The 11,541-nt window shown below is 56.2% G+C and overlaps 1 protein-coding gene across 1 annotated transcript in view; it reads left to right on the forward strand.

The window, feature by feature from the left end:
- Window positions 1-11,541, forward strand: part of TSNARE1 (t-SNARE domain containing 1) — a 161,381-nt gene that overhangs the window by 138,095 nt on the left and 11,745 nt on the right. The window contains exon 15 of the mRNA XM_011938228.1: window positions 4,989-5,095. Coding sequence (XP_011793618.1) covers window positions 4,989-5,078 — 90 coding nt within the window. The 3' untranslated portion in view covers window positions 5,079-5,095. The remainder of the gene's footprint in view (window positions 1-4,988; window positions 5,096-11,541) is intronic.

Here is an 11,541-nt window from a genome sequence, read left to right on the forward strand (position 1 = left end):
TGGCTGGGGTCGTGGAGCCATCTTGGAGCCTCCCCTGAACCCGTGGCTGGGGTCGTGGAGCCATCTTGGAGCCTTCCTCAGACCCCATGATTGGGGTCACTTGTTTTCTCCTCTCTCTTCTTGGTTACCATGTTTCCACTGAGCACCTGCCACATTCAGATGGCGAGGGTGGTCACACCTCATCCGCCTCCCACAGCTCCAGTGGGGAAGGAGGTGAGACTTGAGCTGGGAGGGTGCAGCAGTCAGTTCTGTGCAGGGGGAAGCCAGGGCTCTGGACTCCAGCAACTCAGCATGACTCGGGGCATCTGGGAAGGCATCCTGGAGGTGGTGGGGCTGACAATGGTGATGAAGAGCCAGCAGGCAGAGGGAGGAGCCCTTGCCTAGGCCCGCAGGGAGTAAGCTGCCTTCCCAAACTGTAACCTAGGCACTGGTTCCCGCTGGGGGCAGGAGGCAGAGCAGACAGGGGAGGGGCTCAGCCTCTTGAGGAGGCGAGCTTGTGTCCATGGGCCTCTCATCGCCAGCCCTGCCCACACAATGAGTCAATTAAACATGAGCACACCGGCCCCTCCTGGCCCTGTTGCTGAGATGGTGTCAGCTGTGATCCCATGACGCAGGGAGGTCTCCCAGGTTGGCATCCTGGCATCCCCCAACCCCCTTTCCCCTCTGACACTGAGGCAGGGCAGAACTGTGCCCCAAGCAGGTCTCAAGGCTTGATGTGGATGAGGCCAGGCTTCCCCAGCATGAAGAATGGGGGCTCCTGGTGAGCTCCTCAGTCTTGACTGTCACCCTTCTAGACACCCCTGCTTGGGTCCTAGGCCCTCCCATCTGCACCAGGAAAGCTGTGCTGGCTCTGCTTGCCTCATGGGCCTGTCCTGCCTTTTCCCGAGACACGGTGATATTTAACAGGAAAATTCATCTCGCCTCGTTAAGGAAGGTCCCTCTGCACTCTACTTAGGTCATGGATGTGGTCAAAGCATTTTCATCGGGGGGCCAGAAAAGTCAGCCCTATGAGTGGGCGCTGTGTGCACCGCCAGCTGTCCCCTCCCCCAGCTTGGGGAGGGTGGCTTCTCATTTGCAGGGCGGCTGCCTGGGTGCCTGCTGCAGTGAGGAGGGCCCAGGGGGCTGCAGTGAGCCCCAGGTCAAGGTTGGCCACAGCAGGAGCTCAGTCCCTCCGACCGGGCAGCTCCTCCCTTCCAGGGACGTTGCTGGGCTGCAGCAGCTGGCGTGGAGGCTGAGGTCAGGGAGGGGAGCTGGACAAGTCTGGGAGTGCAGAACCTTCATCAAAGGCCGGCCTCGGCCTCCGTGACCAGAGATGGAGCGGTGACTTGGCGATGGGCAGAGAGGAGGCTGTGGAGGGGCCAGGCTTAGCAGCAGCTGACCGCAGCTGCAGAGGGCCCCCAGGGGTCCTTTCCCTTCCCTTCTTCCCCAGGTGCTTCCTCGGGCTTCTCTGGGGCACATCCTTTGCTACACCTGAGTCCGCCCCTTTGGCCTGGCCGTTCCTGTGGTTCCAGCTTCCTTGCCTCCCTGCAGCCTCCCTCCCCAGCTCTGTTGAACCCAGCGTGTTGGGGGATGGAGGGTAGACACAGAGAGCTGTAGCGCGGGGAGACAGGCTTGACCTGGGACCATGTAAGAAGGCCCTCGGTTGGCCAACTTTAGGGCCACAGGAAGTGGCCCAGGGCCCAGTCTGGGCAGGGCAGGGGGGCACAACACCCAACTGAAGAGGAGTGTGAGGCCAGGCTGGGCCTGTCAGCTGCCTGGGGGCTGTAGCTGGGTGTGTGGATGGAGGCCCAGGGCAGTGCTTCCAGCAATGGCTACCAAGTTCTTCCCATGCACCAGCTCCTCCAGCTGGCACCCCAGATCAGAGGCTGGGAACTGCAGCTGCCGAGAGGCCCAGCACTGTGCTCAAGGCCACGGTCAGGCAGTGATGTGAGGATGGGCCTGCAAGCAGAACTGCTTGACCTCAGCTCCTGTTTCCTCTCCATGCCCTTTGTTCCCCTCGGGTACCCAGGAGACCCCCACACCATGGTTCGTCAGGCTCCTTCTCAGCGTGGGTGACCCAAGTGTGGGAGTAGGGCTGGCATGGGAGAATTCACCTTGCACTCTTATGGCCCATACAGGGCACAGGTAGATCCAAGTGCATGGGCCTCATGGGGCAGGGTGTGGAGTCAGCAGCAGGCTCTGTTGTTGGGTGCCCAGCTCCAACCCTGGCTCTGCAGATCTCAGGCTGGTGGCTTTGGGCAGGCCACATTACCTCTCTGAGCCATCTCCTCTTCTGCAGACCGGGGGTGTTGGTGGGACCACCTCTGTGCTGTGGTGGGGGATGATGCTCGGGAACGGGCAGCTGTATTGCTGACTGGGATGATGCTGGTGAGGGGACCATGGACCCTACAGACACTGGCCACCTGCAAACCCCAGTACCCCAAGCCATGGGCACTGTCATGGGTCCTGAAGTTGTCCTTGATTCAGAGCACCTTGTCCTGTGCACTGATGCAGAGCCCTGTCCCTGCCAGGAGGGTTGACTGCCCTCCCCACCCCCACCGGTAAGCTGCGGGCTTTGTCTGATTCACTGCTGGACTCCTGTCCCCTTCCTGCCACCCCCTCCACCCCTCATCACCCTGCCTACATCCTAGGATGTCCAGGCAGCAGCATGACTTTGTGACAACAGCTACAGGGAGAGAAACCTGAACCTCAGATCTGTCACACACTGTGAAGCCTGGGCAGGTCTCTACCTTTTTGAGCTTCAGTGTCCTGGCCAAGGACACAGGTAGCAACATGTTTCCCAAGGCTGGGAAGCGGTACTGTTTCAGCAATTGCTCATTTTCAGGTCAGTATGTGGGTCCCTCTTAAGGTGCAATGACAGTTGCACCTTAATTGAGGCAGTTGAGAGAGCTGAGCTGGGGGCTGGTCGTCTTGATGGATAGCTGAGTAGAAGGATGGATGGATAGATGGGTGGGTAGATGAATGGGTGTATGTTTGGATGGATGGATAGGTGAGTAGATGGATAGATGGAGAGGGGGTAGATGGATGGATGGTTGAATGGATAGATGGATGGATGGATGGATGGATGGATGAATGGCCAGATGGATAGGTGGATGGATGTATGGATGGATGGAGAGGTGGGTAGATGGATGTATGGATGGATGGATATATGAATGGATAGGTGGATGGATGTATGGATGGGTGGATGGATGGATGGACAGGTGGATAGGTGAAAGCGCCGAATCTTAGCCACTAGACAACCAGGGGACAGGTGGATAGGTGAATGGATAGATGGATGGATGGGTGGATGGATGGATGGATGGATGGATGGATGGATAGATGGATGGATGGATAGATGAATTGATGGGTAGATGGGTGGATGGATAGGTGGGTAGACAGGTGGATGGATAGATGAATTGATGGGTAGATGAGTGGATGGATGGGTGGGTAGATGGATGGATGGATGGATGAGTGGGTGGATGGATGGATGGATGGATGGATGGATGAATGGATAGATGCATTAATGGATTTTCATCCCAACATTTAACTGATGTCCCAGAGGGGTAACCGGGGATACTCGTCCTTGGCTTGTCTTCTATACTTCACTCCTCTCGCCTATCCAGTCAATCCTAGGTTATGAGGATTCCACCTTCTGGTTTTGACTCTGTTCCTTCTTACCCTCCCTTCTCTGCCCTCCTCTAGGCCCCTGCCCATCTTTCACGGACACGTCAGTCTTCCTCCTGTCTGGCATCCTTGTCTCAGATCTCTTTTCTACCCATCCTCTTGTCTCGCTCCCTGAGTGCCCTCTCCAACAACACACTGTTAAATATGTCACTCTTCTGCTCTAAATTCCTGTCTTCCCTGCTATCTAGGGGTGGTGTCTAAACTCCTTCACAATTTGCAGGACTGTCTCATCACAACATGTCTCCCTTTCCATTCCCTGTCCCCTGCTCCCTGATTTGGATACTTGGTACTTACCATTTTATTTAAGCTCCAAGTTTTCTCTGGGTTCTCCCTTAATCCCTTGCCTTTCAACCCCTGGTCTGCCTAGGGGTTTCGCACCCCACATTCAGGACTTGAATGAAGCATATCCTTCTTCAGGAAGCCCCCCAATTCCTCTTTAATCAGTCCCCTAGCACAGATCAATGTCTTCCTCCTCCATGAGACCTTTGATGGTGGGTCCAGAATTTGTTTTTTTTTTCTTTTGAGATGGAGTCTGGCTCTGTCACCTGGGCTGGAGTGCAGTGGCTGGATCTCAGCTCACTGCAAGCTCCGCCTCCCGGGTGTATGCCATTCTCCTGCCTCAGCCTCCCGAGTAGCTGGGACTACAGGCGCCTGCCACCTCGCCCGGCTAGTTTTTTGTATTTTTTAGTAGAGACAGGGTTTCACCGTGTTAGCCAGGATGGTCTTGATCTCCTGACCTCATGATCCACCCGTCTCGGCCTCCCAAAGTGCTGGGATTACAGGCTTGAGCCACCGCGCCCGGCCCAGAATTTGTTAAATCAGTAATAGTCACAAGAATATACAAGTAAGACTATCTGGTGAGGACTATGTGTCTGGCATTCGCCAGGCCCCAGGCTATGTAGTTTCCAGGCATCACCTTAATTTTAAGGCTTTCAAATGTCTCCATGGAGTCCATGGCATCATCCTATCCTTACCAAATAATTTAAGGTACCAAGAAGGGAAACAACTGAGATCCCTCAGCTCAAGATGGACAAAGCATGAATCACACCTATGTCTGGCTGACTCTGGAGCTTAAGCTTAAGCTGAGTCTCCTGCCTCCCTCCCTTTGAACCTGGCTCCAGAGCCAGCCCAGAGCAATTCTTCAATAAACAGGCATGCCAGCTCAGGGCAGAGCCCCTTGCAAGACACAGGTTCTGTCTGGACCCTGCCCCAGGGTGGGCTCAGCCCCTGCATGCCACAGCCCAAAGTATGCACAAGCCAGATGCCCCCTGAGGATGGGAGGTTGGAGGACCAGGATATGGAAACAACCTCTCTCTCTCTCCCAGTTCCAGAGACACAAGATCAAGTGCTACTTCCTATCAGCTGGAGTCACTGCCCTGCTTGTCATCATCATCATCATCGTCACCTCTGTTTGAAAGTGATGCCACCCGTGGTGAGTGCCCTACCTGCCCCTACACCATTCATTCATCTGCACATCCACCATCCATTCATTCACCTATCCACCATCCATCTAACCATCCATCTCCATCCATCTATCCATCCACCCATTTATCCACCCATCTACCATCCCTCTGTCCATCCATCCACCCATCTACCATCCATCCATCTATCCATCCACCATCCATCCATCCATCCACACATCCACCATCCATCCTTTCATCCATCCACTATCCATCCATCAATCCACCCACCGTTCATCCTTCTATCCACCCATCCACCATCTGTCCATCCATCCGTCCACCCTCCATTCATCCATCCACCATCCACCCATCTCTCCACCCACCCACTATCTATCCATCTATCCATCCACCATCCATTTATCCATCCACCATTTACCCATCTATCCACTCATGCACCCATCTATCCATCAACTCATCCACCCATCTATCCACCCATCCACCACCTGTTCATCCATCTACCTTCCATTCATCCACCTGCCATCCACCCATCTATCTACCCACCCACTATCCATCCATCTATCCATCTATCCATCCACCATCCATTTATCCATCCATCCATCCATCCATCCATCCACCCATCCATCCACCATTTACTCATCTATCCACTCATGCACCCATCCATCCATCAACCCATCCACCCGTCTATCCACCTATCCACTATCTGTTCATCCATCCACCCAGCTACCATCCACCCATCCACCTGTACACCATCTGTTTGTCCATCTATCCACCCATCCACCATTCATCCTTCTACCCATCCATTCATCTATCACCTGTCCACCCATCAGCCATCTTTCTGTCCTTCCTTGCTTGCATCCATTCATTCTTCCTTCCTTCATCATCCTTTATGTGTTTGTTGAGCACCTCCTGTGTGTTAGGCATGGGCTGGGCTCTAGGGTCCCAGTGGTGCACATGGCAGAGGGGTGCCCTGTGTTCTTGCAACTCAGAGCCACTGGGGCAAGGCCACCCTGAAGCCTCCCTTTTCCTAGGCACTGACCTCCAGAAGTTTATGACTGGCAATTCCTCTGGGGCTAGCAGTCAGTGCACAGAGCATGCTGGGCCATGTGGTGAGTGTGCATTCAGAGCCCAGAGGAGGGGAATGAGGCACCAGTGAGGAGAGCTCACCAGGAAGCTTCACCAGCTCCTGTAGGCAGGGAGGAGTGGGTACTGAGACACATGGCTGGCACTGGAGCATGGCTGTCCCCAGGACACAGGGCCCTGGGCTGCAGCTGGTCAGGGCTGGGACAGAACATGGGAAGGCCTTTAGTGTCAGTGGAACCTTTGAAGCATGTGAAGCATGTATATCCATTACTGATACTGCATGCCAAATTAGCATAAAGCTTAGTGGCTGAAACCAAATCAATGTTTGTTATCTCACAGTTTCTGTGAGTCGAGATTTGGAAGTGGCTTGGTTGGGTGGCTCTGGCTCCAGGTCTCTTGTGAGGCTGCAGGTAGATGTTGGCCAGGGCTGCGTCATCTGAAGACTCAGCTGGGGCTGAAGGATCCATTCAAAGCTGGATCTGCATGTGGCTGACACTGATGCTGGCTGCTGGTAGGCTGGAGGCTCAGTTCTTCTCCATGTAAACTCCGGGAAGGCTGGCAAGGGAGCAGGGTGGGTGCTATCCTTGCTCAGTTCTGCAGTACTCAGCTGCTCACTCAAGGCTGCCCTACTCGAGTCTTACTGAGCACTGGAGACTCCCATGGTTGGTCTACTGTGTGCCAGGCCATGCGTTGTACATCCATTATCTAAATCTTGTAGCCTCCAGAGGAGTGCGGAAGCAGAGTCCAGCCTTCGGGGCCAGCATGGCCAGGACAGCATGGACTCAGTAGGTCTTGGATTTGTGTGAAGACACACTGTGAACCTTCCAGATATTGTGTCACATCCCTGGGGTCTCCCCAGTCAGCTCATCCCCTCACAGCAGGGCTTCTGTGTGTCCACATTAGGCAGGGCACGTGAAGACCCCAAGTGGCCTTGCCTCATTTGGGTCAGCTGAGGTTTTGCTACTAAAATCCTGGATGGCAAAGAGAACTCCTGGTGTCCAGAGCTGCTGGTGTTGGGGCTGTGGGCAGAATGGGGGGCCGGGCTGTCACTGGGGTTATGGGCAGAAATGGGGGCCTGGCTGTCATTGTGGTTGTGGGTATAGTGTGGGTCCTGGCTGTCACTGTTGTGTGGGTGCAGTGGAGGTCCTGGCTGTCACTGGGGCTATGGGCAAGATGGGGGTCCTGGCTATCACTGGAGTTGTGGGCAGGAAAGGGATCCTGGCTGTCACTGGGGTGTGGGTGCATTGGGGTTCTTGGCTGTCACTGAGATTGTGGGCAGGATGTGGGTCTTGGCTGTCACTGGGGTTGTGGACGCAGAAGGGGGTCCTGATTGTCACTGGGATGCAGGTACAGTGGGGGTCCTGGCTGTCACTGGGGTGTGGGTGCAGTGGGAGTTCTGGCTGTCACTATTGTGTCGGTGCAGTGGGGGGCCTGGCTATCACTGGGGTGTGGGTGCAGTGGGGACCCTGGCTGTCACTGGGGTTGTGGGTGCAGTGGGGGTTCTGGCTGTCACTGCTGTGTGGGTGCAGTGGGGGGCCTGGCTATCACTGTCATATGGGTGCAGTGGTGGTCCTGACTGTCACTGGGGTTGTGGGTGCAGTGAGGGACCTGTTATTGTGTCCGTTTTCTGGATGAGGCTCAGCAGCTTGCCCAGGGAGCAAGTGAGGTGGTGCAGGACCCCCAGGAAGGGAATGGGCCTTTGAGCCCTAGGAAGGGCCTTGCCATGGGGAGCCCTTCTTGACCCCTGCTGCTTCCTTATGCCGGGAACTGCTGTGGTCCTGCCAGCCTCTCTCTGGAGGTTCTTGGGGAGAACCTCCTTGAGGAGCCCAGGTTTCTGCCTCTATTAGTCCTGGGCTTGGGGCAGTGACCCCATTCCTTCAGCCCCCCAGGACTCCAGAGCCCATGCTCTTTAGCCAGAGGAGTGAGGCTGAGCAGAGTGGGTGGCCTGAGGGGGCTCTGAGTGTGGGGTCTGGACAGAATCCTGTCTCTGGGGGTCATCAGGGTCCCCTTCCCAGCTCTGAGTCCTCGAAGTAAAGGTTCTCTGGGAGAGGATCCACAGAAGAACAAGCAATAGGGGCAGATGCAAGCAAGACAGCGTGGGCTGAGAGGTGGGTGGGAGGCACCAATCGTAGCTCGAGTGCAGGAGCAAGGCTGCAGAGAGGACCCCCGCCTGCAGCCGGTGCCGCCTCCGTGATGCATGCTGCTTGTATGCGCAAGCCCGTGCGTGTGCCCGGTCACACTCCGAGCAGTGCCCCACCCCTCTCGCCCACACTGGCGCGGCCCCAAGCCAGCCGGAAACCAGCCCTGGTCATAGTAATAGTTACTGTGGCGACGGTGACGACCCCTGTACAGAGCTGACTTAGTCCCTCCAAATCAGGGTCTCCACCCCAACACCTGTGAACATGGCCTTATTTGGGAACAGGTTCTCTGCAGATGTAATGAGTTAAGATAAGGTCTTACCGGGTTATGGTGGGCCCTAAATCTGACAGCTGGTGTCCTGAGAGGAACAGAGGACACGGAAACACCCGCAGGAGAAGGGCACGTGGAGAGGGAGCAGGGATGAGGTGACGCAGCCACCAGCCCAGAAACACCTGGCACCACCAGAAGCTGGACGGGGCAAGGAAGAACCCACCCTGGCACACACGGCCCTGCCAACTCCTCCACCCAGACTTCACCGCCCGGGCTGAGAGAACACATGGTCCACCCAGACTTCACCTCCCGGGCTGAAAGAACACATGGCTGTTGTTTAGAGCCCCCCGCTCCTCCACCCAGACTTCACCTCCCGGGCCATGAGAGAACACATGGCTGTTGTTTAGAGCTCCCCGCGTATGGTACTTGGTTGCAGCAGCCACAGGAAGCCACATCTGAGTGACAGGTTGTGGTTTGCAAATGTTACCTGTGTTGGCCTCGTCACGGGTGGTGGGGCGGGCTTCACTGGTACCACCGTCCCAGCGTGCAGGGGAGACGGGCCCGGCAGCACATGGCTTGCCTGTAGTCACTTGCAAGGAGGTGTAGAACTGCTCTGAGGCCTGGCGGCCCAGCTGCACCCATGCCCTGTGGTCAGAAGGCAGAGGGCAGGAGCCAGCAGCAGGACTGCAGAGGGTCCAGGAGTGCCCGGCCTCCCAGCAGGAGAGACACATGGACACGGACAGTTACAGCATAGCCACACATGTGAGCACCTGGCAGGGGAGGGTCGGGGGTGGTTAGGGGAGGCAGGGAAGGTGGCTGAGCCAGGGTCAGGGAGCACTGCAGCCCTGGTGCCCTGTCAGTGGAGAGGTCCCAGCAGGGTCAGGGCCAAGGAGCAGAGAAGTTGGTGAGGCAGCAGCAGAGGCCAGACCAGGAGAGCCCTGGGGTCTCGCTGGAGATTCAGAGTGTGGAGTATTCCAAAGGCAGGCGAAGCCAGGGAGGGTGGGAGCGAGGGCAAGCCATGTCCACATCTGCATGGGTGAGGAGGGTCTAGGGGGTGCGGGGAGGCTTGGCGACCATCGGGGGCTGACAGCAGGGAGAGGTTGGAGAGGCACAGTGGGCCTCGGGGCCGAGCAGGGAGACTGCTGGCAGTTTGGATGTGGGCTGAAGGGAGGTGAACAGGCCTGCAGCCACGCCTCCCGTGGCTCTGTTGCTGGGGTGGGAGTGCTCCCAGCCTGCAGGCCCATGTGGGGAAGGGGTTTGCTGGCCCCACCTTCACTCCCCTGCTAGGGATCAATCAGGACCACCCAGGCCCGCCCTCTGCCCCACTCCCCGTGGGCTCAGCCTCATCAGCATCCTGACTGCTCTGCCCAGACCCACCAAGATTGTGGTGAATGAAATCACAGGTACCCGATCTGGACACATCCTATTCAGAGTGGCGGGCGAGGCTATGCCAGCCAGGGAGCTCCAAGAGGCCCCCAGAGAACCCCTGCCTGGCTCTGACAGCCACAAGTCAGCTCGGGCTCAGCTCTACCAGGATCTTGAAGTCCACCTCCTGCCTGGCCCTCATAGGAGCATGGAAGAAGTCGAGACAGGGCCCTCCTTTGACAAGGGAACAGTGGCTGCCACCAAGTAGGCCTGGCAAGTGCTGTGAGTCTCCATGGTGAGGAGGGACTGCACCCAGCCAGCCTCACTCATCTGCAGGTCCCAGGACCCAATTCACAACTAATGCGAAGGCTTGTCTGGGATCAGGGGCAGGGCCCAGCATGTGGTAAGGGTCAGAGGTCAGCGTGTGGCTAGGGTCAGAGGTCAGCATATGGTGAGGGTCAAGGCTCCATATGTGGCCAGTATCAGAGGTCCGTATGTGGCCAAGGTCCATAGTCAGACTTGGGGCATCCTCAGTCATGACAGGCATTTGGGCAAAGCCCACCTGCTGCACTCGATGGAGCCATTCTGAGTCCCAGCCCTCGTCTCTGTATTGGAGCCTCCTCTTTTCCCACCAGCCACCCCACCCCGGCCTGTGCTGGGGTTTCCAGAAGCCGCTCCAGGCCCCATTGCTTGGTGAGGAGGCCTCTTGCTGTAGATGAAGGATCTGGGCTGGGCTCAGCATAATGGAGACACAGACCCTACATGCCAGGATAAGGAGGGCGCTTTGGTGGTGGTGCATCCCTCAGGACTGCACTGATGGCTCTCAGGATGAAATGGCCCCAAACAGGCTCTTTAGAAAGCCCTACCTGGGCTCCCTTGGCAGTCAGGCTACAAGGTGGGGCTGGTGCCCTGGGTGGCCAAGACTTAGCATCATCCAGGTTTCTCAGATGTGGTTGTTGCAGAAATGAGCTGGTAGAAGCGAGGTGAGTCCTTGGGATCTGGGTTTTGGGTGCCTCCTCTCTCCTTATCCATAATCTCCCCACTCTGGCTCCCAGGACCCCAGTCCCTGCACCCTTAGAAGCACCTTCCACATTGGTCTTTGATAGCTGTTGACTTGTCTGTGAACTCCTGGGGGTGTGATCTCTCTGTAGGAAAGGATGGAATGGATGAGTGAATGAGTGAGTGAGAGTGAATGAGTGAGTGAGTGAATGAGTGAGTCAGTGATGAGTGAGTGAATGAGTAACTGAGTGAATGAGTGGGTGAGTGAATGAGTGAGTGAGTGAATGAGCAAATGAGTGAATGAATGAGTGAATGAGTGAGCAAGTGAGTGAGTGAATGAGTGAGTGAATGGGTGGATGAGTGAATGAGTGAGTGAGTGAATGAGTGAGTGAATAAGTGGATGAGTGAATGAGTGAGTGAGTGAATGAGTGGATGAGTGAGTGAGTGAATGAGTGGATGAGTGAATGAGTGGATGAGTGACTGAGTGAGTGAGTGAATGAGTTAATGAGTGAGTGAATGAGTGAGTGAGTGAATGAGTAGATGAGTGAGTGAGTGAATGAGTGGATGAGTGAATGAGTGAGTGAATGAGTTAATGAGTGAGTGA

This window comes from Colobus angolensis, unplaced genomic scaffold, assembly GCF_000951035.1.
Source record: "Colobus angolensis palliatus isolate OR3802 unplaced genomic scaffold, Cang.pa_1.0 Scaffold17, whole genome shotgun sequence".
Classification (NCBI taxonomy): Eukaryota; Metazoa; Chordata; class Mammalia; order Primates; family Cercopithecidae; genus Colobus; species Colobus angolensis.